General features: G+C 35.8%; 1 protein-coding gene across 1 annotated transcript in view; it reads right to left on the reverse strand.

The window, feature by feature from the left end:
* The window catches only part of LOC118190559 (tyrosine-protein phosphatase 69D-like), a gene marked incomplete at its 5' end in the record, with an annotated part of 240,084 nt that overhangs the window by 140,729 nt on the left and 85,044 nt on the right, over positions 1 to 14,311 (reverse strand). The window contains one exon of the mRNA XM_085808231.1: positions 1,167 to 1,392. Coding sequence (XP_085664357.1) covers positions 1,167 to 1,392 — 226 coding nt within the window. The remainder of the gene's footprint in view (positions 1 to 1,166; positions 1,393 to 14,311) is intronic.

Below are 14,311 nucleotides of genomic sequence, written 5' to 3' on the forward strand. Positions count from 1 at the left end.
AAAAAACAACAAATGAATATTTTATAGCAAAAGAATATTTACTGGCATGCATGCACATCTCATATAACCAGAAAATGTAGTAACAACATCGCAAGTAAATTAAAATTGCTACAAATAAAGACTTTGACTTTTATAAAAAAATTACTAATTTATAGTTTTTGATTAGGCTTAAATAATAAAGTATAGGATGCAGATCCAAAAGGGATGATCCTCAATATATGACATTGAAGGAGGAAACGCATGAAAAATGCAGATGAGATAAAAAGTGCAAGTTTTTACCAATTTATCTATAAAATAATATATCAGCACAAATGGTAATTCAATAAGATGTATGAGAGGGAAGTAAAAGTTTTAATGCATTATTAACATTATTAAAAAATTTATGTTACAAGGTTAGTACCAGAAAGCTAAATTCAAAATCTGAATGCTTCAGTTTACTGTTACAAATATCAGAAAAGAAATGCTTATTATTAAATGGGATGTTGTTTGAATTTATGGTAACACAGGTATGGTTTACTATAGTTAATTCATTAAGCTTTGATAAATTCATGAGGGGGAACACATGTCATGAGAGTTTCAGTGATTTGAAGTAAAAATTTTTGAAATATTCATCTGCACATTAAAACTCGTATGAATCAATATAAATATGTCTGGGCAGAAAATTGCAAATATGAAAGATACAATAGCAACTATATATATATTAAATAAGCATAAATGCAACACATTTTAATATAAAATATCCGGCAAATAGGGAAAAGCTAGCTGATCGTAGGAAATAAAAAAAACTTAAACTAATAATAATAAAGGCTAAGTGTTAAATGAAAATGCTATTCAAATGTAGGCAGATGGCTATAATCAGAATTAAAGCAGACAGAAAATTTCTACGAAATTACTTGGAAATAATGTTCTAGAATTTCTCAGCCTAAATTAAGAGAGCTCTTTCTTAAAACTTAGCATTATAAACTACATATTCGCATATAAACAGCATATCAGAAAGAATTAAGAATTCATACATGTAATTTAATGCTAAATTACATGCATAAGAAAACCATAATAAACAACTGAATTTTCTAATTTAGCATCACAAAAGTAAACAATTCTGAAATTTTAATCTTATAATGATTACAGTGATATTCATTCAACAGAATAGGATAAAAAGTACTTACCATTTGTCAGAGATTTACACTGAGTGTTAGCTGTTATATTTGTCATGGGACCACAGCCACTTCTGTTTATAGTACAAATTTGAACAGTATATTCTGTATTAGGCAAAACGTCAATCTTATGTTCCATCTTATTTGATTTGATATCAATAATGTCAATTTTTGTTGTTTTCTCTTCAACTTTTTGACCATTATCATTACGATATTGAGCTCGAGTATATAATGTCACCTGAAAGATAAATTTTGCATTAGTCTTGCCTCCCTGAAATGGTTTTCATGTTTAAAGCCAAATTTTATGGTTTAATATCAGAAAATACCATGTTTAATGCCACATTTTATGGTTTAATATCAGAAAATACCATGTTTAATACCATAGGTATTATATCAGGTTATGATTCATATAATTAAATTTGATTATACATACTGACAGTGGAACACATGTACAAAAATCAGTGACCGAGAAATCTAGGAAAAATATTAACACATCTCTTTATTGAAATATAAGCATAAGGCCTTTTTAAACTGTTGGAGTAAGATTAAGGAAAAACAGTTTTGCTCCCTGTGGCGTAGCTAGGGTCGGGCTAGGGGGGATATTTGTCCCCGGGCGCTGCATCCAAGATGCGCCAATTCTTCAGTTGTCCTCGGACGCTGGAAACTCTAGCTTACCCTCTGTTTGCTCTTTGTAAAATACACATTTTGATCAGGTTCTCTGAAACTGCACAGAGCTATTCTGTATAATTAATGACAATCTGAGATTAAATTTTGCTTAATATTAAAGTGCGAAATGGTATACTTATTTTATTTCCATAACAAATCCTCCAATTCAAGTTTGTTTCTTTTTGCTCTACTCTGGACAGGTACTGCCAAATAAATACTATTCAGTAGGGCCAATGCTAGGCATTATTCCGTCTAGTGCACATTTTGCAGCGCCTAAATTCTGGGGCTTGCTATTAATCAATAAGATTTTCATGACGATAGAAATACTTTACTAATATATGTAAGTGTGACAGTGAACTGAATTTATCTTAATAAAACACCTTAAACAAATACATATAATAATAACTCGGTTTATTTTACAACAAAGTCCCTCAGCTGAGCAGAAAAAAGGGGGGAAGTTCTGTATCTCGCGTTCGTTCGGTGCAGGTATCACCCATAGAGCTGTAATATACTAGAGAGAGAAACGGCAACCCTGAAGGGGAACAGGAATACGGACCACGTGACATTTGGTACATTTCCCAGATCGTATTTCCCGCGAATCTTCCTTACCATTAACAGTTCTATGGAGAATTTGTGAGAAGCAAGTGTTTTGCGTGTAAGCGCATTGTTTCGGACTTCAAAAATGATACTTTCGTGCTCCGCATATGGATGTAATTCCAGATATGTGAAAGATGGAGGAGTAACATTTCACAACTGAGCTTTTTCTAATGTTTTAAAATCTAATTTTATAAAATGTAGAGGTTTTTTTATCCACTCTACTTACCTTTTTCTAATAAAAAATAGATTTTCTAATTTTATATAATATATGCATACTTGAAATAACATTTAAATAAAAGTATCTTAATATATATGTATGTTTCTAATAACTGTTTTCTGAAAAAAATGTTAAAATTTTAGTAATACAATATAATTTTAATTAGTCTAGTATTCTGCTTCGGTGACATTTTTTATACGCCAACAGACTGCTTTGAATGCGTTTGTTTATATATTCTTTGCGTTTGCTCATGCGGACATGTGCGAAGTAGTAATGTATGTATTTAATACTTGGTAATGTTGATGTAACACTGTGTAAGAACTGCATAAAATTATGTTTTTTTAGGGGGGGGACATGAATGACTTTATTTATATCCTTTTCTTGCATCCAAATATAACAAATTTGTTTACCTTCAATCACGTATTTTCTTTCTTATATCATGTTTCTGGCATTTATTCAAATATTAATAATTTGTTAAGTATTAAGAAAATAGCAATTATATAGCAGTTAAATTTCAAAACTTTAATAATTTTAAGTTTCTTTTTAAAAATAATGAACATTATTTAAATTTTACCTTCTAAAATTATTTAAAATAAGTGCGACTACATTGTGAAACGTGCATAATATATTATATATATATATATATATATATATATATATTGCTAGTAAAAGGAATATATATATATATATTTGCTAGTAAAAGGAAGTCTTAATTTACCACCTTTTTGTTTCATAATTTAATTATTTACCACTCTCTCTCTTCCTTTTAGCTGATATCTGCTATATTGACATTCATTTTTAGTTCATTTTATTTAATATCTTTCTCACTTTGATTTGCCTACTCTGTAGTTCTCTGTAATACACCGTATTAACACTAAATTTCCTTTTCGTATTAACATTAAATTTCCTTTTCGTATTAATATTAACTTTCCTTTTTGTACTATTTTCTGTTTTCACTCATTCTTCTTATGTTATCTATTTTTTTTTTTTTATTCTGTCCTGAGTACTAAAAAGCCTTCTTTTTTATTTATTTATTTTACTTATTTATTTTTTAGTTTGCTATTAGTTTATTATTTATTATTTAGTTATTAGTTTATTATTTAGTTTGTTCTCTCCAGTTTTTTTAATTTTATTTTAAATTCGGTAGACGCCGATGGACATATTGCAAAATATTATTCTACAGCATGAAAATTATTTAAATTTTAAAAATTAAAATTTAAAATAAAGTTAAATTTTAAAATAAAGTGTTCAATTTTAGGGAAATTATTAATTTTGGCTGGTGTTTATCGATCTAACCTCTTCTGCAAATTCAACGGCAGCTTCTGCGAAATGACGTCTTTCCAAGTTCGCATTTCGAACTGAGAGAAAAGAGAGAAAAAAATCGCCAGCCATGGCGATAGTACGCGAAAGTCTGGATTCAGTTCCATTTCATGCCCAAACTCCTGCAGCTCATTCCTGTGCCACTTTTTCACCCGGTTTTGAATGGCGATGATCCGTCTAGTATATAACAGGTCTATGGTATCACCGCGATGTATCTGGCTCAGTAACAATTTTGCCATAGGCCGATGAAGTAGAGAGTAGTCTCCGTTCTGTGGGCCTTATGCTTCACGCACGCGCAATACATATTTTTTCAGCACGGCAACCTTCGTCGATTGGCGACGAATGTAGACTTCAGGCACGCATTGTAAAGTGCTAAGCTTATGCGGAAAAAGAAGGGAACTGTAGATCTTCAGTTGAAATACATATATCATGAAAGTTTTTGAAATGGTTCAGTAATTCTGCCTTTGTAGATGCAAAATCGCATTATCGCATAACGGGCACTTTTGCTTGCATTTGTAACTTTTACTATCTTCTGCGAGTTTAGATACATCATTTTTACCATTGCGTTTATGTGCACGAAGCAGGTTTTGTTTTGAAAAAAACTTCCTCACAATCATCACATGTAAATTTGCAAGCAGCTCTTAATGTAGGAGCTAATTTTTCTAATTTCGAAAGATGGCACTTAATAATATGCGCTCGTAGATTTCGTCGGAATGAATAGAACTTCGAACATTCCAAACAGAAAAAAATTTCTTCCATAATAATCACACTAAATAAAAGACACAAGTAAACCGGTAAGTCAAGGTTAACTCTAGCGTGACAATATTTAACGAAACAACATTAATCGCCAATCTTACGATATATCGCCAAAAGTGTATAACAGATGCCAGCCTATTACGCTAACGAAGCATATCACTGCGCATGCGTGAAGCATAAGCCCACAGAACGGAGACGCTACTGTTCCGTTAAATATTGTCACGCTAGCGTTATCATTTTACAATGCCTGCCTGAAGCATTGTAATTCGTCGCCAATTCAAAGAATCTCTAAGCCAAAGAATCTTAGAGATTATTATCTACATTCGTCGCCAATCGAAGAAGACTGCCGAGCTGAAAAAATGTGTATTGCGCGTGAGTGAAGCATAAGGCCCACAGAACGGAGACAAGGAGGAGGAAAGGTCAAAGGTGAGAAGAGAGAGATGACCATGCATCACGAAGGCTCTAAGAGCCAAGCAAGATAGAAAGCGAACAATGGAGATGCAGGACGGTGAATCTAACAGCTGACGTAATGTGCAGTGAGGGTCAGTGAGAATTCGAAGTGAAAACTCAAACTTGAAAATTAACGCGTAAACATAAGTAAAAATGCAAAATAAGAAAACATATAAATACATAAGATATGTGAGAATACATAAAAACTAAGTGAACAGTACATTTACAATGTGCAATCATATAATAAGAGAGCAGGTATGTTGAGAACTTAGGAGATAGATATTCTACGTAAGAAAGTTTAAGTCCCTGGTCAGGTGAGTTGCAAACGGTCTAATTTTAAAATACTCCTCGAGTGCGAAGTAATCAAATACGTTGAAGTGCTTCATGTGAGCGCAAGTAAGCGCTTTATCTAAAAATCGTTCTATGTAGATAACTATCTAAACTGGTATGCAAAACTTAAGCAACAATGTAAAAATTTAGCAGATAGCCATGAAATTGCAGAAAAGAAGGTCTGGAGATCAGTACAATGAACACGTAAGTCGGTAAAATCGTCATGCGTATGCAAATATCAGGAATGAAACTTCAGAGGTGACGTGAGCGTACACAAAACGCGTGATGTCGGCGCACGCAGCTAAACAGTAGAAAAAAAGGAAGGACGGAGACGCAATTCAACATATTCGCTGCAAGTGCCAGTGAGTCAGTTCGTAAAATATGGCTAGAAGAAATCACCTGGACGATTTCACACGTGGAAGAATGATCGGAAAGCTGGAGGAGGGGCGTACTGTCACCAGCGTAGCTGCAGAGTTCGGAATCAACAAAAGTGTCGTTTCGTGCGCTTGGAAAGCGTTCCAAACCACAGGTACAGCTGTTAGAAAGGTTCGTGGTGGCCGCCTGAGGACGACAACTGCAGGTAATGACCGATATATCGTCCTGCAGGCGAAAAGAGGCCGACAGCAGTCAGCAAGCGCCATTGCTCAGCAACTCTGTACAGCAATGGGGCGACAAGTGTCGCGGTTTACTGTGGCCAGACGTCTTCACAAAGGAGGCCTATTCGTCCGCCGTCCTGAACGCTGCCTCCCGTTGAAAGTTGGCCACCAACGCCACCGTTTACAGTGGTGCAGAGAGCACAAAAACTGGACAAATGATCAATGGAGTCGCGTCCTCTTTACGGATGAGAGTCGGTTCAGTATCAGAAGCGATTCTCAACGTGTTTTGATTTGGAGAGACGTCGGGACCCGGTTTTATCCCAGTAACATCAAGGAAAGACACCGTAACGGTGGTCCTGGAGTTCTTGTCTGGGGAGGCATTATGCTGAACGGGCGAACTGAGCTCCCCGTTTTCGACAGAGGGTCTGTAACCGGGGATTGCTAGTGTGAGGAGGTACTCCTTCCCCATGTGCGTCTGTTCCGAGGTGCCATTGGCCCAGACTTAATTTTTATGGATGACAATGCGCGGCCACATCTGACTCTTGCTGTTGAGGAGCTAGTGGAAAGTGAAGATATCACTCGAATGGATTGGCCAGCGTACTCCCCAGATCTAAATCCCATCGAACATGTGTGGGATGCTTTGGGGAGACGCATTGCAGCACGCTTACATCTTCCGGAGAACACCCAACAACTCAAACAGATGCTGATTGAGGAATGGGCACTCCTACCACAAGAAATGTTGCACCAGCTGGTTCTGAGTATGCGGAGACGGTGCGCGAAGCAACCATTGCAGTGAGGGGAGGGCATATCCCATATTAAGGAACATCTGCTTGTTGTTTTTCCTCTTGGATAGACAATCATGAGTCACGATACTATGCGTTCAGTAAAGCTTGTTTTTGTTTGATTCCATACCGTATGCATTGTATTCCTTTTTCGGCTCCGATGCTTTCATCATCCTTTACCTAGATAATACTCTCCTTCATTTCTGCACTTCATGTTTCTCAGTTGATTTCTCGTGGAGTTATGGCAAGAAACCCTGCTGTTGCTTAAGTTTTGCACACCAGTGTATATATTCAATATTGAGGTCCTTGTACAGAGTTTCATTAGACACATAATAATGTGCATTTGTAATCATACGCAAAATTTTATTTTGCAAAACATGTAGCTTTTGCACATCTTTTTTGGTATAGGCGGCCCAGGCAGGCGAAGCATAGGCGAACGCAGGTCTAATTATAGCCATGTAGATATGCCTTTTCTTGTGAAGGTTTAAACCAGAGTACTTGCCTATTAAAGGCGTCAGTTGGTTAATAATACCAAAGGCCTTTCTCTTAACATTCGTGATATGATCCGCCCAGGTAAGTTTAGTATTAAAGGCGATACCTAAATACTTTGCTTTGTCTACAATGGGAAAAGCAATGTTGAATAAATTCACATTAACACTGAGAGAAGTCCTGGCGAATTTACGTCGAATAATAAGCAGTTGCGATTTCTGTGCATTGATGCAGATTAGTACACCAAGTTTCAATTAAAGGCATAATATCCTGAAGCTTTTTAACAGCAAGCTCAGCTCTCATGGATTTAACAGCTAACGGGGTGTCGTCCACGTAGCATCAGAGGAAATGGTTTTGATTGATTTGCACTTTAGGGAAATCTGCGACGTAGAATATATACATGAGCAGCCCTAAAATTGATCCCTAGGCTACTCCAGCAGTGATCCTTTTGTGGTCTGAAATTTCATTTCAAAATTTGACAAAGAATTTTCTCTCTGTGATGAAGACGCGAATGAGTAGTATAAGTTCCTTGCTGAAATTAAAGGTGATCAACTTGTAAATGAGCACCTCCCCATGCCAGACGCGGTGGAAAGCTTTCGCCACGTCTAGCATGAGTAAGGCAACACAATATTTATTATGAATTGCATCTCCGATACACTCAGTTAGCCTTGCCAGCTGTTTCGTAGTTGATAATCCACACCTGAACCCGAATTGTTCGGGGGGTAATAAATCCAGGTAAGGAGTCATTCTGTTGAGTACGACACGTTCATAAATTTTACTAAGTCCGGGTAAAAGGCTAATTGGGCGATATCCATGCAATCGGGCATGCTATTTCGGAAAAAGTGTGATTTCGTGTCAAAATACCTATGCTATATATAAATCTAATATATATCCTAAGTCGTGCTTTCGAGAAATGAAAAATGAAATTTGAATTTCATCAATCGGCCCAGTAGAACCGGAGATATAGAACTGTCTCTCTCTCTCTTTTTTTTTTTTTTTTTCCCGCAGTGTACATTAAATAGGTATAAATCAGCAACATGTGCACTATATGTGAGTAGTAACAGCACCTGAGATATTGGTTTTATCTTACTCATGTTTTTAATAATAAGGTTTGAAATAGTTATTTATTTAATTTGAAAAGTTATGAAACAAACATTTCATTAAAGGAATTTTTCCTTTTTATTCTTTAAACCAGTTTTCATTGCTGCTCTGGCAGCATTATGTTAAAGCAAAATTGTATCTAAAATGTACCAGTTTGATTCAGTAGTAAAAGTATGTAACAACTTCAGCTTATTTTCTCTTGGGGTTCATTTATAATGCCTTGAATTTGCTTCAGAATAAAAACATGTTTTCTTCATACAGAAGTACAGAAGTACCAAGTAGATAACAGCAACACAAGTTTTTGTCATCACAGTACACAAAAATATACAAGAAACCAGTGATGTACCATAGTTTCTATTGAACAGGACTAGGTAAAGAAAATTTCTAAGGTGACCATGCATGCATTTCTAAGGTGACCATGCATGCATGGTGGTCATCTTAGAGGTGAAATTCAGTAATAATGATTATTTGAGGTCTCAGAAATACCAGTTATTTTCAGAAGTGATCATATTAGGGAGGCAGTTGTCATGACAGAGTTTACTGTATTTTGAATATCAAGACTAATGAGTATGATTGTGGTTAATGTGCTCTGATAAATTTATGAAAATCATATAAAGATTTAATCTGATGGATGTCATAACAAATACTTAGTTAAAAACCTTTTTTCTCAAAAAAAAGCACAAGACCAACAAAACAGATTAGTTCTTAGTTTTATTATTATTAATCATTTTAAAATGACATAACATTCTGCTTTGGCATGATGGGTTATGATGCTTCCTGCTTGTACAAACGAAAGCATGAAGACTAGGTTACCTTTTATCATTATTTTTGCAGCTTTTGAAAACAAATTATTCCAAAAAATATAATAGACACACAATGAAGAACAAGGGGTTGTTAAAATGTTCCCTGTAAAACAGGAATGGGAATAGTTGAAATACACAAAGCCCTTCTAGAATACAGAAGCACATTAGAATGAATGTCTTATCTGTACATATCCTTATGAATGGGTGTTTTCATACAAAATTATCAGCTATTATGTCAGTCTTAACACAAAAATAATCATAAAACTAAAGAAACGCAGAGGTTAAGAAAGACATAGTTAAATTTTATCATGTAAGCCAAGGAAAGACCAGATTAAAGCCAGAAGAGAAAGAGAATATCTACTTCATCTGACAAAATGGTAGAAGTTCAGACTTGAATTATTCTAGATCTTACTATACAGAATTATATTATCCAGGCTGTCAGAGAGAAGATTTGAGTAGCGCAAGAAATACTAATCAAGCCACACAACAATGCACTCAAGACCAGTGGCATACCTGAGGTAGGGCAAAAGGGGACATCTGTTCCTGGGTACAGCAAACAGGGGACGTTAAATTTATGTCACGAAATTTTAGAATGAAAAGTTTTCTTGACAAATAGGATGGGAGAGCAAAATCCTAAGCTGTCCCTGGATGCTGAAAACTCTGGCTACAGTTCTGCTCAAGACAAGTTCAGGGAACTGCTTATATAACCAGGAGTAGCGGAACTGTAAAACAATCATCTCAATAAAGAGATTTGACTTTTTCATTTCCTGATTATAAAAGGGAAGATAGGAACAGAGCTCTGCAATTAATGAATTCTAGTTGGACTGTTAATAAAAAGAGACAGTATTAATGTTAATAAATATTTGTACTTCTTAAAGATTGGATTTAGTACTTAGTTATAATGAAACGAGTTAAACTTCCAACTGCATGAAGTACTTGAGTTTATGGAGAAAGTGAAACAATGAAGCTCACATGACTTTGAGGTTAATTACATAAAATACTTATTGTGTTGTTGGCTGCATGCGTTCTCATTACCATGAAATAGAATTCATGCAAAACAAGAACACCTTCTTGACAGAGGCGTATCTAGAACTCTAGAGCCCCTATGCAAAAAAAAAAAAAAAAAAAAAAAAAAAAACCTCGGCTCCCCCTAATAAGTTTATAATACTATCCTCCCCACTAAAAAATCAAGGTTTGTAGGAGCAACATTTTGATAATGACTTTTATAAGATTAGGATTAATACTTAAAAATCTGATATGGACACAGATGACTTCCTTGTATTGTCTATTAAATTATACACACGTTTTGCTGCATCTCATTTCAAGTTACTTACTCGAATAATTTTAACTTAATTATCCGATCAATCAAAGGTAAAATGAAAATGACATCAAAAATTGCAAATTTTGAGTTAAATATCCCGGTCAGTTTTTGTCGTTCGTGAGTCAAACTTCTTCTAATTTATTTTTTCATAATACGTACAAAACTTTCCCAAGTATAGGAACCGAGAGACCAAATGAAAAGTTAAAATTAGTTATTCGTCGAAAATTATGTTTTTTTTTTTTTTTTTTTTAAATTTTACATAGCCAAAACATTTTTCGTCATTTAAAACACTTCTGTAATGGGAGATATGACTACGACCAACGATTGTGAAAATAAAGGCCCGGGTAAAGGGGTTGATATTGTAGCGTGCGTACGGGTTCGTTATGAATTGAATGCACAAGTCCGATGAAAAATGAACAAAAATTTACTACTATCCTAACAAAAATGCTTAAATTTCTCTCAGATATTCATGCAGTATTACAAATATCTCACAGTAGTTATCTTTTAACTACTCAAACGTTCAAAAGAACTCAATTCAAAACAGCTAGAGAAAGCTAGTCCGCGAATTCGCTACAGTCAACAAGAGCACTTTTCTAAACAAACTCTTAAAACAGCAACAAACTAACTCAATTGGGAGGTTTTCCTCCTTTTTATAAGATTTAAATCGTGCGCGAGAATTTTCGGGAATTTTCTCGAAATTAAAAAAAGGAGATATTTACTTATTAAATATTAAATGCATGCGCTCTTGTATTTTTAGTTTTCCGGCTTAGCTTTCTTTTAATAGTCGTCAAGCGCTGCACTGCGCGGGGAATGAATCAATTTACTCCTCCCACACAAAATGGATTATGCGATTACGGCAAAGCCTCGAGGGCCATCTTCCTAAGGGAAGGGATGCCTTCGCGGAGGTCTTTCTAAGGGAAACTGACTCGTATACACGTTACACATGGGGAAAACTACGTAGGCCCATGCAAGCTAAGCCGTTCGGGAGACTACCAGTGTTTAGCGACTTTACTGCTCGGCCGCTCGTGGGGCCTAGATGGATTCGGGAACGGTCAAAATGGATATTTCCATTGAAATATGATAACCGAAGTTTTTCGTGATTACGATTACTTTGTGTACAATATTCGTCGTACAAAGAAATAAGAAAGAGAACTTTTAATTTCATCCAAAAGCTTTGTTTTCAAACAAATACTACTTAAACAATCAATTAACTCATTTTATGTAGCAGAATTCAGATATTTAACAGTACTTGAGAGCATTTTTATAACGTTGTAAGGTATTTCGCCCGCCTTCTTGATATGCCTTCGTGATGTAGTGGTCAGCATATTCGGCGCGTATGGTTGTTGGTAGCAAAATAATGTAAGTATTAATACTTTCTATAATCGCTTGTGTGCATAACTGAACACAGATGAACGTTGTAGTAATATACAGTATAAGTGAAATTAAAATATATTATAAGGTATTTTTCCCACTTTTTTAGCGTGTCTTCGTGGTGTAGTGGTCTGTACGCTCGGCGCGTATTCGAGAGGTCCATGTTTCGAGTTCAGCGAGGACATTGCTCATTTTCCATCTTTTCTGCTTTCAAACAAAGCAAAAAAAAAAAAAAAAAAAAACCTAATGTCTCTACAGTGGCGCCCAAACTAAAATGGAGGCGGATGATGATTCTCCACCAAAAAGATTTGGCGACTGGTTCCCCTAATCTCCAGTCGCCCTTTCAAAGGGGAAGTATATAAGGTATTTCTCCCGCTTTCTTGGCATGCCTACGTGGTGTAGTGGTCAGCAAGCTCGGCGCGTATAAGAGAGGTCTGTGGTTCGAGTACCGGCGAGGGTATATCTCATTTGTCATCTATCCTGCTTTCAAAAAATACCTAATGTCTCTACAACGTCATATTCCTCCAACAATTTGACATCAGGTAAAAAATTAGCTATGTATATAACCATTGTTACTTTTTACTAAAGTTATCCGGGTTTAATCTCTTTAAAACTAACTGAAACTGATTTTATCTTTTACAGATTTTTCCCATATTTGATCAATACAATCATTTGCTTCTCAGTTTTTCTTTTCAATACAGCTTGCGATATGATGAGAACTTCTCTCGCGCTTTTTTTTTTTTTTTTTTTTTTTTTATGGGTAACGTTTGGCAGTGCTGTATTACTGTTGACCACATCTGTCCTTATTTGAAATTAACCAACATGATCTTTGTTAAGTTCAAATGAATAACAGAGTAAAATCTGTCTCTGAAGCAGAGTTATTAATTACTGTATAATGAACAGAAAAAATGATCTGCTGTCTTTATTTTGGGGAAAATCGGTATCTTTTGGTCTACAAAGACCAAAATTTTAAATAAGTCCTTTCTTATCCTTTGTAAGAATTTCTGGATAATGACCAAAATCGATGAATATCTTTCATTTTTTACATCTTTAAGAGCGATTGGAATATTGTCTGACCTTTCGTCACTGTTAATGACTGTAGCTGAAATATTTTCTGATAGTTCGCCTTCATTGATTTCACGTCAAAATACTGATACACGTCCAAAAATCTTCTCTTCTGAAAAACCACACGAGAGGACTTTTGGATGGCCGCATATTTAGAGTGCCACCATGCTTTCCCCTCTGAGATTCAAAGCCGGGCCGCCTTTCGGCACGGCAGCCAGCGACGCTAACCACTATACCGGTTGGGCGGCGAAAGCTCTCCTGTAGAAGGGAATCAAAATAAAAGCATGTAGCTTTTCTGCTTTGTATTCAGTTGAAGTTTTGGTGTATTCAGTTGAAGTTTGGTGAACACTGAATTCAGCTTTTTTTGTCAGCTTCCAGGAGCCCCTTAACTGTGTCATATGACGCACAGGGCCCCTGGAAATTTAAAAGAAGATGGATTATATATATATATATATATATATATATGTATAGTATTTATACAAGAATCCACCTCTTTTAAGTTTAAACATACAAGTTTAAACAAAAATATGGAAACACCTTGTGAAATGCATGTTTGAAAAGAAAGATTGATTTTAATGAAATATGTAGGTGGCGCTAGCGTTTTTGACTACTGACGCCACCTATACAACTTCGTAAATGTGCTAAACAGTTCAGTTGTTGTCGGAGTACTGTTATGTGAGGTTGTCATTGCATTATGTCAGAGTTAACAGTCTTCGAACGTGGGCAAATTGTTGGAGCACGTATGGTAGGTGCTTCCGTAAGCAAGGTAGCCGAGGTGTTTAGTGTTTCAAGAGGTACTGTATCGAAGATTTATTCCGCATATTTGAAAAGCGGAAAAACATCATCTGCTAAATCACAGCGCGGACGAAAGTGCGTCCTGAGTGATCGTGACAGACGATCATTAAGGGCAATTGTGACGAAAAATAAGAAGACCACAGCTGCAAAAGTTACTGCTGAAATGAATATTGTGTTACCGAACCCTTTGAGTACCAAAACAATTAGAAGGGAACTTCATAAACAGGGAATTGCTGGCCGTGCTGCAATTGAGAAGCCACTCATCAGTGATGCTAATGCCCGTAACATGATAAGGTGGTGTTTAAGTCATAAAGCCTGGACTATAGAGAGTGGAAGCGAGTAATATGGTCTGACGAGTCTTCTTTCACATTGTTTCCCACTTCTGGCCGAGTTTACGTCTGGAGAACGCCATCTCAAGCCTATAATACAGACTGCTTGTTGTCAAGAGTGAAACATGTCGGGGGTTCTGTTATGGTTTGGGCAGCCATATCGTGGTTC

This window comes from Stegodyphus dumicola, chromosome X1 (genome assembly GCF_044657685.1).
Source record: "Stegodyphus dumicola isolate Sdum_Otavi_A_Nest chromosome X1, ASM4465768v1".
Taxonomy (NCBI): domain Eukaryota; kingdom Metazoa; phylum Arthropoda; class Arachnida; order Araneae; family Eresidae; genus Stegodyphus; species Stegodyphus dumicola.